The 12,108-nt window shown below is 43.6% G+C and overlaps 1 protein-coding gene across 19 annotated transcripts in view; it reads right to left on the bottom strand.

Moving 5' to 3' along the window:
• Positions 1-12,108, bottom strand: part of Myt1l (myelin transcription factor 1 like) — a 399,212-nt gene that overhangs the window by 78,999 nt on the left and 308,105 nt on the right. For all 19 annotated transcript variants that reach the window (XM_036170263.1, XM_036170272.1, XM_036170265.1 and 16 more), the window contains 3 exons: positions 8,586-8,676; positions 6,922-7,029; positions 1,792-2,006 (listed from right to left, as the gene is read on the bottom strand). In XM_036170263.1, the coding sequence (XP_036026156.1) occupies positions 1,792-2,006; positions 6,922-7,029; positions 8,586-8,676 (414 nt within the window). The remainder of the gene's footprint in view (positions 1-1,791; positions 2,007-6,921; positions 7,030-8,585; positions 8,677-12,108) is intronic.

Below are 12,108 nucleotides of genomic sequence, written 5' to 3'. Positions count from 1 at the left end.
AGACAGCAGGAGAGAACCAGAGCTTTGATTTGCTTCCTCAGAGAGTTGTGGTGGAAGGCTGCTGTTCCTTTTTTTCTTGGTTTCCTGAGATTTAACTGAGAATGCTCAATAGACTGGTCTTTTCTGGTGGACCAATGGGAAGCATGACTCATCCCAAGTTTGCAAAAACAGATCTCTGTCTGGACTTGAGGGAATCAGGACCAATAAATATTCTCACTCCTGCCTTTATGGTGGGAAAAAAAAGCATCCACAAACCACCTCATCTCCACTGTTCATCACAGAGGCCTTGAGCAGGGACTATCAGTGTCTCAGTCCTCCTCTACTCTCAAGGAAGTGAATACACTAGAAGGTTCTTTGATCCAGAACCCTGTAGTTCATAAAGTGCAAAGCAGTAGTAGCCCAAGCAGATTCACTTACAGACCAGGAAAGCATGCATGGCTCTAAAGACACCATGACCAGCCGTGACTCTACCTGTGTGCCAGGCTAAAGTCAGTGAGGTGAAAAAAGAAAGCTGTGTCAAACTGTCTGACAAAGCACATCGGCATGTGCCATAGCCTTGGAGTGGGAATGTGAAAAACAAATATCGGATGAAAAGATTACCTGAATCACTATACGATGTCAATGGATTAAAAAGTCTATCAACTGAATTTACATCTGTGTGAACATAATTTCCTTTTGATACTTCATTTGAAACTGAGTGAATGAATTACAAGATGTGAAACCAGCAAGTAATTATTACCAAAGGGACAAAAAACCAAAAATACTTATTTCTATGATACCTGATGCCCTACCTTTGTTCTGTGTGTATTTATCTGTCTGAATATTACAGAATTGATACACATCAATATGTGATATGTCAAGAAATATTAAATTTCATTCATAAAACAAATTACTTGTTATCTCTGTAAGAAAAATACAGCTTAGAAAGATATGCAGCACTCATGTTTAACTGTTAAAAGGTTTCTGAATCCACAGACTTTTAAATACTTTTTATGTGTGTATGACTTTAAGTTTTTTTCAGAGAGCGGCCCTAACTCCTCAAAAGCCTCTCTCTTTCTCCATCTGCAGGAAGGGATCAAGCAAGACTCTGACATCGTCAGATGACTTGTAGGTTATTTGTGCTGTAAGTTCTAAAAGGCAGTGATCCTTCAGGGTCAAGTATCCCACACTGAAGCTGGCCTTCCTCCTCCACATCCAAAAAGAGAAGGAACACAGGCCTGGCTTGTTCACAGAGCTGGTTAGGTAAAAGTTATCAGCCATGCCTGCATCAAGAGCCCTGTGTATCTTTTAAGAAATACTAATACACAGAGGATCCCAGGGATTCCACCTTCACTGGTCTAGGGTGCAACCTCTCCTCAGAAGCTTCTAATGTGTACCCTTGAAGAGCATTGTCAATGTGGAGCTTCTCAAAAGAGTTCAACCTATTTCTTCCAGTGAAACTTGTCTTGGGTATTTGCCTTTAAAAAAGCTTATTAGATAAGGTTACCAGCTTAGTCACACCCCAAAACACAGCGAGAGCCTAGGGCCTTGTTCTCTATATCATGTAAGTAGGCAGAGGCCAATGCCTTGGAGCCACTGCAGAAAACTGTGCCCCTCCGACCCACAGGTGTGTCTCTACCTGCCCCTTCTGGGCCTAGGGGCTTTCAGCACAGGACTCTGCCATGTGTGCTGTGCCTCTGGCACCCACTGGGTAAGCATGAATAGTGGCTGATCTGCAGGACATGGATACACACAACAACAACATCATCAATGGCAATGTGTCTCTCATGTATAAGAGTGTGCACCTCCTACCATCATCATATCCTTTGGGGGATATGTCCCTGGTTTGCACCTTGGGAGCTATGGCTCTTTTGCCATAAGTATGGTTGTCGTAACTGTTGTATTCAAACGAAGTCTTGGAATATTTCTCAAGCTCCTTGGCCAGGTTGGAGCGTGGTGTTGTTGTGGGGACATTGTTTCTGTAGCCATACTGAGGAATCTCAAGTTGCTTGACAAAGCACATTGGCCTGGAAATAAACAGATAACAAACAACAAATGGCTTGCTTTCTCATGGCTGTGCATGCAACATGATTCATGTCTATCTTAGTACATATGATTTCTTTCATGTATCAAGGATTCCGAGACCTTTCACAGATTAAGACTTAACCCCCCCAAAAAAAGACAGTCTTATTTAATTATACATCACAAATAAAGTACCTGCCTAAAAGTCAATACTAGAACTCAAAAGAAGAAATAAAAATGCTTAAAATGTGTTTTATCATTTTCTCTCACTTTCTGGAGGAATGATGACGAAAACATGACACCCAAGGTTGAGGGAGCATCTGATGTACAGGAGGGAGGGCACATCTGATGTACAGGAGGGCACATCTGATGTACAGGAGGGAGGGCACATCTGATGTACAGGAGGGCACATCTGATGTACAGGAGGGCACATCTGATGTACAGGAGGGCACATCTGATGTACAGGAGGAGGGCACATCTGATGTACAGGAGGGCACATCTGATGTACAGGAGGGAGGGCACATCTGATGTACAGGAGGGCACATCTGATGTACAGGAGGGCACATCTGATGTACAGGAGGGCACATCTGATGTACAGGAGGGAGGGCACATCTAATGTACAGGAGGGAGGGCACATCTGATGTACAGGAGGGCACATCTGATGTACAGGAGGGAGGGCACATCTGATGTACAGGAGGGAGGGCGCATCTGATGTACAGGAGGGAGGGCACATCTGATGTACAGGAGGGAGGGCACATCTGATGTACAGGAGGGAGGGCGCATCTGATGTACAGGAGGGAGGGCACATCTGATGTATAGGAGGGAGCATCTGATGTACAGGAGGGCACATCTGATGTACAGGAGGGCACATCTGATGTACAGGAGGGCACATCTGATGATGTACAGGAGGGAGGGCACATCTGATGTACAGGAGGGCACATCTGATGTACAGGAGGACGCATCTGATGTACAGGAGGGAGCATCTGATGTACAGGAGGGCACATCTGATGTACAGGAGGGCACATCTGATGTACAGGAGGGCACATCTGATGTACAGGAGGGAGGGCACATCTGATGTACAGGAGGGCACATCTGATGTACAGGAGGGAGGGCACATCTGATGTACAGGAGGGCACATCTGATGTACAGGAGGGAGGGCACATCTGATGTACAGGAGGGCACATCTGATGTACAGGAGGGCACATCTGATGTACAGGAGGGAGGGCACATCTGATGTACAGGAGGGAGGGCACATCTGATGTACAGGAGGGAGGGCACATCTGATGTACAGGAGGGAGGGCACATCTGATGTACAGGAGGGCACATCTGATTGCGTTTGTGGAGGTTACAAAGGGTTGTGGAATCACATAAAATGACATGGACTTCTAAGAAACTTTCCTCAAAAAAATAAGAGGAAAGAAAAACATTTATGGACATAGAATGAGACAAAACTGGATCAGAATTTATCTAGTTGGGTATTAAAATGCAGTTGTAGGAAAAACCTTTGATCAAATAGTCATGATCTTTCAATTTTTTTTTAAATCTAATATTCCTTTATTTTAGACTTTAGGATAAAATATTTAAATGGAGGAATTTTTTATTCTTATTCCTTTACTGATGTTCTGTCCTGTGTGTCTATTTCATAAGTGGAAATCACTTATGCCATAAAAGCTCCCCTTATACTCTAAACAATTTCTGTTCTATACAATAGATATGGATAGATGTTTAAGCATGTCAATTTTAAGTCTTACCACTCATCGATTAAAGCTTTTTCTAAGGTGAAATATCGTTAAAAGTTATTTCCATATCAGCATCATTTTTGAACACTGTATCTATTTAAAAACTTCCTTAATTTCAGGAGGACTTATTGATCATTCTATTTCTGATTTATGCGAAACGTTTAAAAGAAAAATGGGTGTTTTAGCAGGAAAGAGAAATACGGTGAATCCATGTATAAGGACCATCACTGACGACGAGACACTTGTTGCTCAGTGGATTCACACCTGGATATACTGCTCGTACCTCACTGGGAAATACTGCCGGTTCGTCATCCTGAAACACGGCTGCTGTCGCAACTCACTAGAAAACACTGCCTAAACCTCCACTGCCTGTTCCTCGGCTGGAAATGACTGTCCTTAGCCGGAAATACTGCCTGTTCCTACCACATATACTGCCTTGTAGCTCTACCACATACAGTGCCCGTTCCTCGGTCGGAAACACTGTCTGTTCCTCGGCCGGAAACACTACCTATTTGCCGGAAACACTGCCTGTCCTTAGGTGGGAATACTAGCCATTCCTACCGGATATACCGCCTTGTGGCTTTTCCCAGATACTGTCCGAGGTCCTTGACCGGAAACACTGCCTATTAGCCGGAAACACTGTCTGTTCTCAACCAGCTGGAGATACAAACCACTGTCAGTCCTTAGCCCCCAATACTTCCCGCATCTCCTTGGGAATGACTTTCTGGACCTCCGGTGTGAACAGGCGGCTGTTGGGTGAGCCGGCGGCGCGGCCATGGGTGTGAGCATTTGTGGGAGGCCACCGAGCAAAGGCCGTTCTCTCCGGGACCAGGGTGGTGATCCCAGTGCTCACCTGCACCTTCTTGCCTTACTTCCACAGTCTCCAGTTCATTGAGCAAATGTTTAGAAAATATAAAAGCTGCTTTAAAAAATTACCCAGAATTCTTTCAGACTTAAAACTGCTGAAATCTTAGTATAATTTTTTTAGTATTTAACAATTGACATATTTTGCTCCTGATTGCACATGGCATTCACCTTTGCTTTCAGTTGCTTAAGTTTTGAAAGCAGATCTTACTGTGTGGTATTACAATATGAATGTTACATTACTGCACTGGTTTCTTTTTCTTTCTTTCTTTTCTTTTCTTTTTTTTGCTATTATAACTTTTGACAATGTCCATCTATGTATATAAGCTGTTTCTTCACTGATTATTTCTTAAATTTATATTTAATAGTAGTTACAAGAAAATGAGTCTTTTTTATTTTTTGTTTTTGTTTTATTTTGGGATACTAGACAGAACCCAGAATATTATGCGTTATAGGCAGTCACTAGAATCATACCTCAGTCACTTACTGGGAAATTCTAGGCAGACAGTCTACCACAGAGTTGTCCCTGTAGGTGACCTGGCCTTTATATGTTACTCCACAGTATATCTCTGCCATTTTTATGGTGGCACAGTATGGTTACAATGCACACTCTTAAATTACCAACTTACTTGTCTGCAGTTCACCAATTCAGCTTATTTACTTCTTGTTGAAGCAATAATATACCAGTTGATGGGCTGTTTTTGAGAACATTTTATTAGACAGGGCAGGGCTTCACAAAGTCTTATTAGTCTCAAGGGCCAAGGAATTCCTCAAGACACCCAAACACAGCACTTGTTATGGAGGAAGTTGACTTGAACCTGCACCCATGTCTACAGGGCAGTCATTATGAAAGGTCTGTGCATGGGACTCTGTACCTTTCACAACTGGCCAAATCAGACAGAAGGAAATGAGTAAATTCCTCTAGTTATAAGCCCTGCTCACAATTTCCCACATCTCCTTTGGCTAAGGACTCTCCTTCCTTAAACAGCCTGGGGAGTCGGAGTGCGGGTGTACTCATGCTACCAATGATTAATGGACTGAGAAGTGAAGTTCTACAAATTGTTCAGTTATATCTGCAAAATGACTGTGACAATAAATAGGAACCTGACAAATATATAAGGGGTTCTTTGAGGTTTTCATCACAATGCATAGAAATATCAAAAGTCAGAGAGGGATTACCTTGGAATAGAGAAACTATAGCTATTTTTATTTTCTTTTATTTAAATATTTTTAATTTTCTATAAATATTGTAACTTGTTACCAAAGAAGAAAGGAAGTTTAATTAATTGCAGAGAAAAAAAAACCCATGAAATACTAAATGAGGACATGAAGACATTTCTACCTCTTGCACAGTGATTTTCTCTAAGTAACTTCTCCCAAAGAAATACCTTTAGCAGAAGCCACATGCTGTACCTATGGGAAAGTATCCATCATCACTCTTTAGAGACAGCCTGTATGTCTTAGAGCTAGCACTGAGTTTTGGCTGTGGTGTGGCATCCACCTAACCAGGTATATTCAGATGTGGCCACTAGGATGATAGTTAGCATCTGTGTGCAGAGACAAAGACATTGTCATGAGACTAAGAGGTACACTGACTGTCACAGATGTCATGAGATGTGTGTGAAGTCTCTGAGGAATGCAGATGTCTTCCTCTACTAATAACTATCTTCCCAAATTTGGAAAATGGGAGTTCAGTCCTGCTCCTCAGGCCTTTTCCACTTTAACATGCAGTACTAAGTGATTTCAGGTAAGTCATGAGCTCTTACACTCTTAGTGTCTTGCCTGTCAAATGGCAGTGATGCCACCTACTTCCGCCCACATCTTAGGGTGTATGAGGATAAAAGGTGATGACAGCTTTGATGACTTTTCATACATAAGACTTCCAGGCACGGGTAATGTGGCATTCATCATTCTTGCATTTTTAAAAAGAGCCGTGCCATCCATAAGTAGGTGATGTACTTTGCTCCAAACTGAAATAAAATTATATTGGACTACTAACATTATTGATTTTTAAAACTTCTCTTTTAATTAGCATTCACAGAGTTATGAATTACCAGGGCTGCAAATCATATAGCTATTTCTAATTCTCTCAGTTCAATAGTCACACTGAGCCACTGGAGACCTGGGAGTTACACTGACCTCCAGGCTTCCACATAATGTTGCATGAGAGAGGGCACAAGTCTCAATTTCTAATCTGGCATGTCTTTCCTATGTGTAAAGCACATCTGCCCTATGGAGTGTCCCAAACACTCCCCATGCTCTGGGTCTGGGATGGATTCTGATGGAACTCCATGAATGACACTCTTCTGTTGAGTACCTGAGGACTCGGTCTGAGGCCTGGTTGGACTTGGACACGTCACAGCTCTGGTGTTTCTCTTGGGCCTTTGCCAGTTTTTCTGCAGCAGCGATAGGGCATCCAGAGAGGCTGTGATAGAAAGAAGATATAATTGAATGGTCACAAATGCCTTGCCATACACTGATGCACCCACCATGTTCTGTCCTTCAGCCAGCCTAAAAACCCTGAGGTAGATGACACTAAGGGAGTTTCCCAGCCTGGTTGGTGCTGTGTATTTCCTGGGCTCTGGCACACAGCTCTGATGGCAACACCAGGCCTATCCAATGAGCATGCCGAATTTACAGAAACAAATGCAGCACAAGCTGGTTAAAATTTCAGGCAGAAATTTGAGAGTGTTGGCCATTTCTGGAGAACAGGCAATGGCCACCAGAGAAAGTTTTTTGACAAACTCAAGAGTGGCAGTTAGTCGGCTGTACCAGAAGGTGTCACTCTGAGCTGATGCCACAAAGGCATCCACCTGCAAGGCTTCAGAGATTCTGACCTCAGCTCAGGACAGAAGGAAAGAGAAAGCAGGTGCAATAGGACCGTGTCCCAGTGTGTTTAGTAACTAGTTCAGATGATGAGTATAGCAGAAGAAGCAGAGAGGTTTCTTTGTTTCACCTGCTTCCTCAGGGAATCTTGGTACCTGCATGCTGCCTCTGTGTTCTAGATATATGTGGGTATCCATCCATGTGTATACATGTCCTGAAGCTAGAAGGCGGCTCAGTGCACAGGATTATGCAGGGACCTCTTGCTTCTCTGCCAGCCCCTGCAGATTTAGTAGCAGAGAACCTCCACCAGGCCTAGAACTGTGATCTCTTTTATTGTAAACTTAACACCAGTAACCAAGCTGCTTGTTGTGACTAACCAGTCAGACAAAAATTAAGAGAAATTTTATGGCTTTCATCTATTTAGGAAGAAACCTAAGCCATGGCAAGACAAACCTTAACAGAATTACATTCTGCTACTGCAAAAAAGAAGTGATCTGATAGCACCTGGATTTTCTGAGGAGCTTGGTGTCTCTTATAATGTCTGAAAAGGATGGAGAAGAAACCTGGAACTTGTCCCCATCCAGAGTATGATTCTGACCAAATATATTTTCATCAGTGGTCCAGTTAAAGCCATTGACCTGGAGTACTGTCACCACTGGTGTACCTACCCCAATGGAGCTTTTGGGCATCTGTTCATATTTTAATGATGCCCATGCTGTTGGCCAGGGGATTCATCAGAATTTCAAGAGCAGCCAAGTTAGTCATCTGGGTTAGCACTGCTGGGTTCTAACTCATTGTTCTACATGGTACGTGGAAGACAGTCTCCTCTATGTGAGAAAATGTTAGAACCTTGCTAGAGATTCTGGTCTCCGTCATTGTAAGTGGCTATGGTGTCTGTCCATCTTAGATGCTGTACCAAGAAGGGTATCTTGTGAGGGAACAATGTTCATTTATACTAAGGCAGGCAACAACTGAAGAAATCTAGTCTTCAAAAAAGGGCAACCAAGCATTTGACCTTCCTATACATGGTGTGACTGACGAGCAATGTGTAAGGTCCACCAGTCTCCTTGAGGGATGCATATCAGTAAAGAGCTCCCATGGGGCAGGGATGTGCATGGCTCCCTCTAGCATACACCCCAGCAGAGTGTGGCTTACCTTCTGTGCGAGTTCCTGTTGCTATTCACATGCCCTCGCCCTGTGCAGCCTGGAGTGGGACACTTGAGAACATTTTCATGCATGGCAAGAACTTGACAAAGGAGAGGCAAAGAAAATAGCCCAGCATTAAAAGAGAGAAATGATGAGAATACAATATGCAATTGTTTTTAACAAGCTAGATTAGTTTACAACAGACAGGCCTACAAACGTCTGTGATGTGCATGACCAGGAAATACGTGTGGGAAGAGAAAGAAGGTTGTATGACTATATTCAGGCATGCAAAGCAGGGTGCACTGGCAAGGAACTATGGGGGTCAGAGAGCGCTGAAACTGAATAGTCCCACATGGGACAGAAAAGCAGGGGCCACCCTAGTGTATTCCAGGGGTAAGCACTGGATGCTGATCAGCCATGTAACAGCACATAGCCTGGGCGTTTTAAAAACATGCCTGTGCTTTGGAAACACATGGGATCATCAAAGTCAGATGTGAGTGAGAACTTTAAACCTTGTTTTTCAAATGAACCATGTTTGCTTAGGAATCAGTATCTTTCTGTGCTTTCAGTAGAATGAGCAGGAATAGTAAGATTTCTGCATTTTCACCACATGAAAGTAACAAATAGAAAGATGACAGAGATGGCCTCCAGGGCATGAGGACCCTGCCTGCTCGCATCCAGGGAGGCTGGTCCTTATTGACAGTTCCATCCTCTGTGTCTGCTGAGGCTTGTGGGGTTAGGAGTTCTGGGGAAGTCAAGAAGACTGATTCCAAAGATGCCTGCTGGCCACATGCTCTGCCTCTCTGAGCTCTGCAGACCCCAGTGGCCTGTGTCAGTCCTCCCTGCCTGCAAAGCCTGCCTAGGGTTGATGGTCATGTGAAGTCTGCTCAGAGCCATGTCTGCTCACACCTGTCACTATTCACCATGACTTTCTTACCCTGGAGCAGTCACTGCCTTCCTGGACCCTCTATACAGTTTCTATTTGCCCTTGTGGTGCCTGTCCATCTTCACTGTTGGTGAGTTCTTTAAAAACAGACTCTTGCAGTTTTGTCCTTAAGTTCTCATAGCTCCTGCCTCTTCTTTAAATATTGCTAATGCTCAGTAAATATGGATCAAAGTGGAAAAGTCAGCAGCATTCAGCCCATTTCCTGCAGGGAGTGGCTAGGAGATCCCTTTTCTGAGGAGTCCCTGTCTCAGAGGAGGATGTGCCCTTCTCTTTGAAGTCTGCAGTTTCGCTAATCTTTCCCTTAGCCTGTTGCCTTGCTAGAATGGCACATATTTCTCTTTATCTTAATATGTGCCTCTATTTCTCTTTATGCCAAGTATTTCTATCATGAAGTCTTCCCTGGAGAGAGCAAACACCTTTCAGGCTTGGCTATGTGGCAGAGTTCAAGTGGCTATTTCTGTGTCCTGCTAAATGGAGACCCAGACATTTTGTTCAGTGCATACCTGTAGTGGCGTCGGCTTCTTCAGCCTGCAGGTTGTCTCTATGGACTCTGTCTCAAACCATGCCTCCACTTGAGTTTGAAGTGCTCACTACTTTCTCTCCCAGTCTTTCTCTGAAGCATCTACAGAAGCTTTCAAACAGGAGGTCCAGTGACCTCTACAGCCCTTCCCCCAGGCTCCTTTCGAACCTCAGCCATGGACATCACAACACATGGAACTTTTGAGAAACACTATTTTACCGGGTTTACTGACCCCCCCCCCCCCCCATTTCCTCCTTTACCTCACCTTTCTACACAAGCCTATGTTTGGGTTCCTTTCTTTCCCTCCTATTTCATGCTTTCCCTGGAAACTCACTCCTGTTCGTACTAGCAGTACTTACTCAAAAGGTGGCACTTTGGATTACCCCCCCCCACACCCAACATACTGTAAATCTGTATTGTGAGTGGTCACAGCAACTCTGGGCTCAGCTGGGGTCTCTATGGGCAGAACTGCCCTCTGCCATCCAGTTAGTATATTATAGCAGAAGAACCCTTCACTGAATTCACTTGGGTGGAAATGGGCAGGGAAGCCAGTCCAGAAAAACAAACAATGCTACCTACTATGGAATACTTTATTTATTATTTACATTTATGTTCTGTGGTATTATGAAGTACTCACAAGGAAGTACTTAGAGTTCCTCTGTACCTTGGTGCCATGTGTACCCTTTATGAAACAGGGTCTCATATAGACCAGGCTGGTGTCAAACTCAACTTCCTTCTACTTCCCAAGTTCTGGGATAACAGACATGCACCATACCTGGCTTTAGAAATACATTTTTTTGTAGACACCTTTTGTAAGACCAGGTCAGACCTGAGCCCTACTTACTGCCTGCTAAAATGGGTCCACATGTGGCCAACCAGAGCAGGCCTATTCAGTTTCCAGCTCAACAGAGCATAACCCACACTTGAACCACATCTAGACATTTCCTGTGAAAATACAGAGCCAAGGAGAATTCTTATCCATTGAAAAGGATTAATCTTGAAGGCAAAAAAAAAAAAAAAAAAAAAAAAAAAAGCCCGTGCCCTGGGGATAAATCCCATAAAGAAACTTCCTCCTAAAGCATTAGCTCTCAGCCTTGGTGTCTCATTTTGTACTGAGAACCTGTAACATGCCCAATACCAGGAAGCAGGTTAGAGCTGAAACAGGAACACCAGGCCCAGGGTTTGGATTGGTGATGGGTTTGAGAGTTGGCATGGGGTTACAGCTGGGTTCAGGCCCATTAACACTTGCTCAGATGAACTTTAAAGTACTGAGCATCACCTATTGCCAGCCAGTGTGCTTCCTTTGAAAGAGAAAGAAGATGGAGTCAGAGTCCCATGTTCTTCATCTGGTAAACAGGGCAGTGCTCCCTGAGGGGTTTATGGCATTGAATGGGCCAGTGCTTGCATTTGCCAGCCAAGCACCCACCACAGTGCTCACATGTGGAAGCCGCTGTCATCAACCATGCGTCTCCCTGTCATGTAACACACGGGATTGTAGACACACCTGGATTTGTTTATTTTTCTCAACTTTTTCATAATTGTTCTCAAGACAGTTACAGGAAACATAAGCATATCATTTTAGTAGGCATTTGAGAACCTGGAGCCACAATACCATCTGAACATACTTCACTAGAGAGTACTTAGCTTTCTGTACTTCTACTGCTACACTGATACAAGAACTGCCTGCCCTCTGACAGGTTTGCTTTTCATGGATTGCAAGGGTGCCCATGGTAACAGCATGGTGCTCAAAATGCCTTTGGATAAACACCTCCAGCCACCTTCCCCACTGAAAGCTGAAGGAGGGCACTGCGTGCTGTAGGTTCATACGAGGCATACATCACCTTACTCATCCCTGATACTATTGTCTGTGCTTTGGACAATTGATTCTCATTGATTTTACACAGTTGGTATATTTCTTGCCAAGAGAAAGGTAAACAAAAAAGAATATATATTGTTTTATATTTAAAAGAAACACTGTTCACAGATTCGTCTTATACTCTTGGAGCCTATTTTCTAGAAAGAATGTGTAAAAGAAAACTCCCTCAGATCCAAACCTGTTCATTTGG

The sequence above is a fragment of the Onychomys torridus genome, chromosome 21, assembly GCF_903995425.1.
Source record: "Onychomys torridus chromosome 21, mOncTor1.1, whole genome shotgun sequence".
NCBI lineage: Eukaryota > Metazoa > Chordata > Mammalia > Rodentia > Cricetidae > Onychomys > Onychomys torridus.
This window is presented reverse-complemented; position numbering and strand designations above follow the sequence as displayed.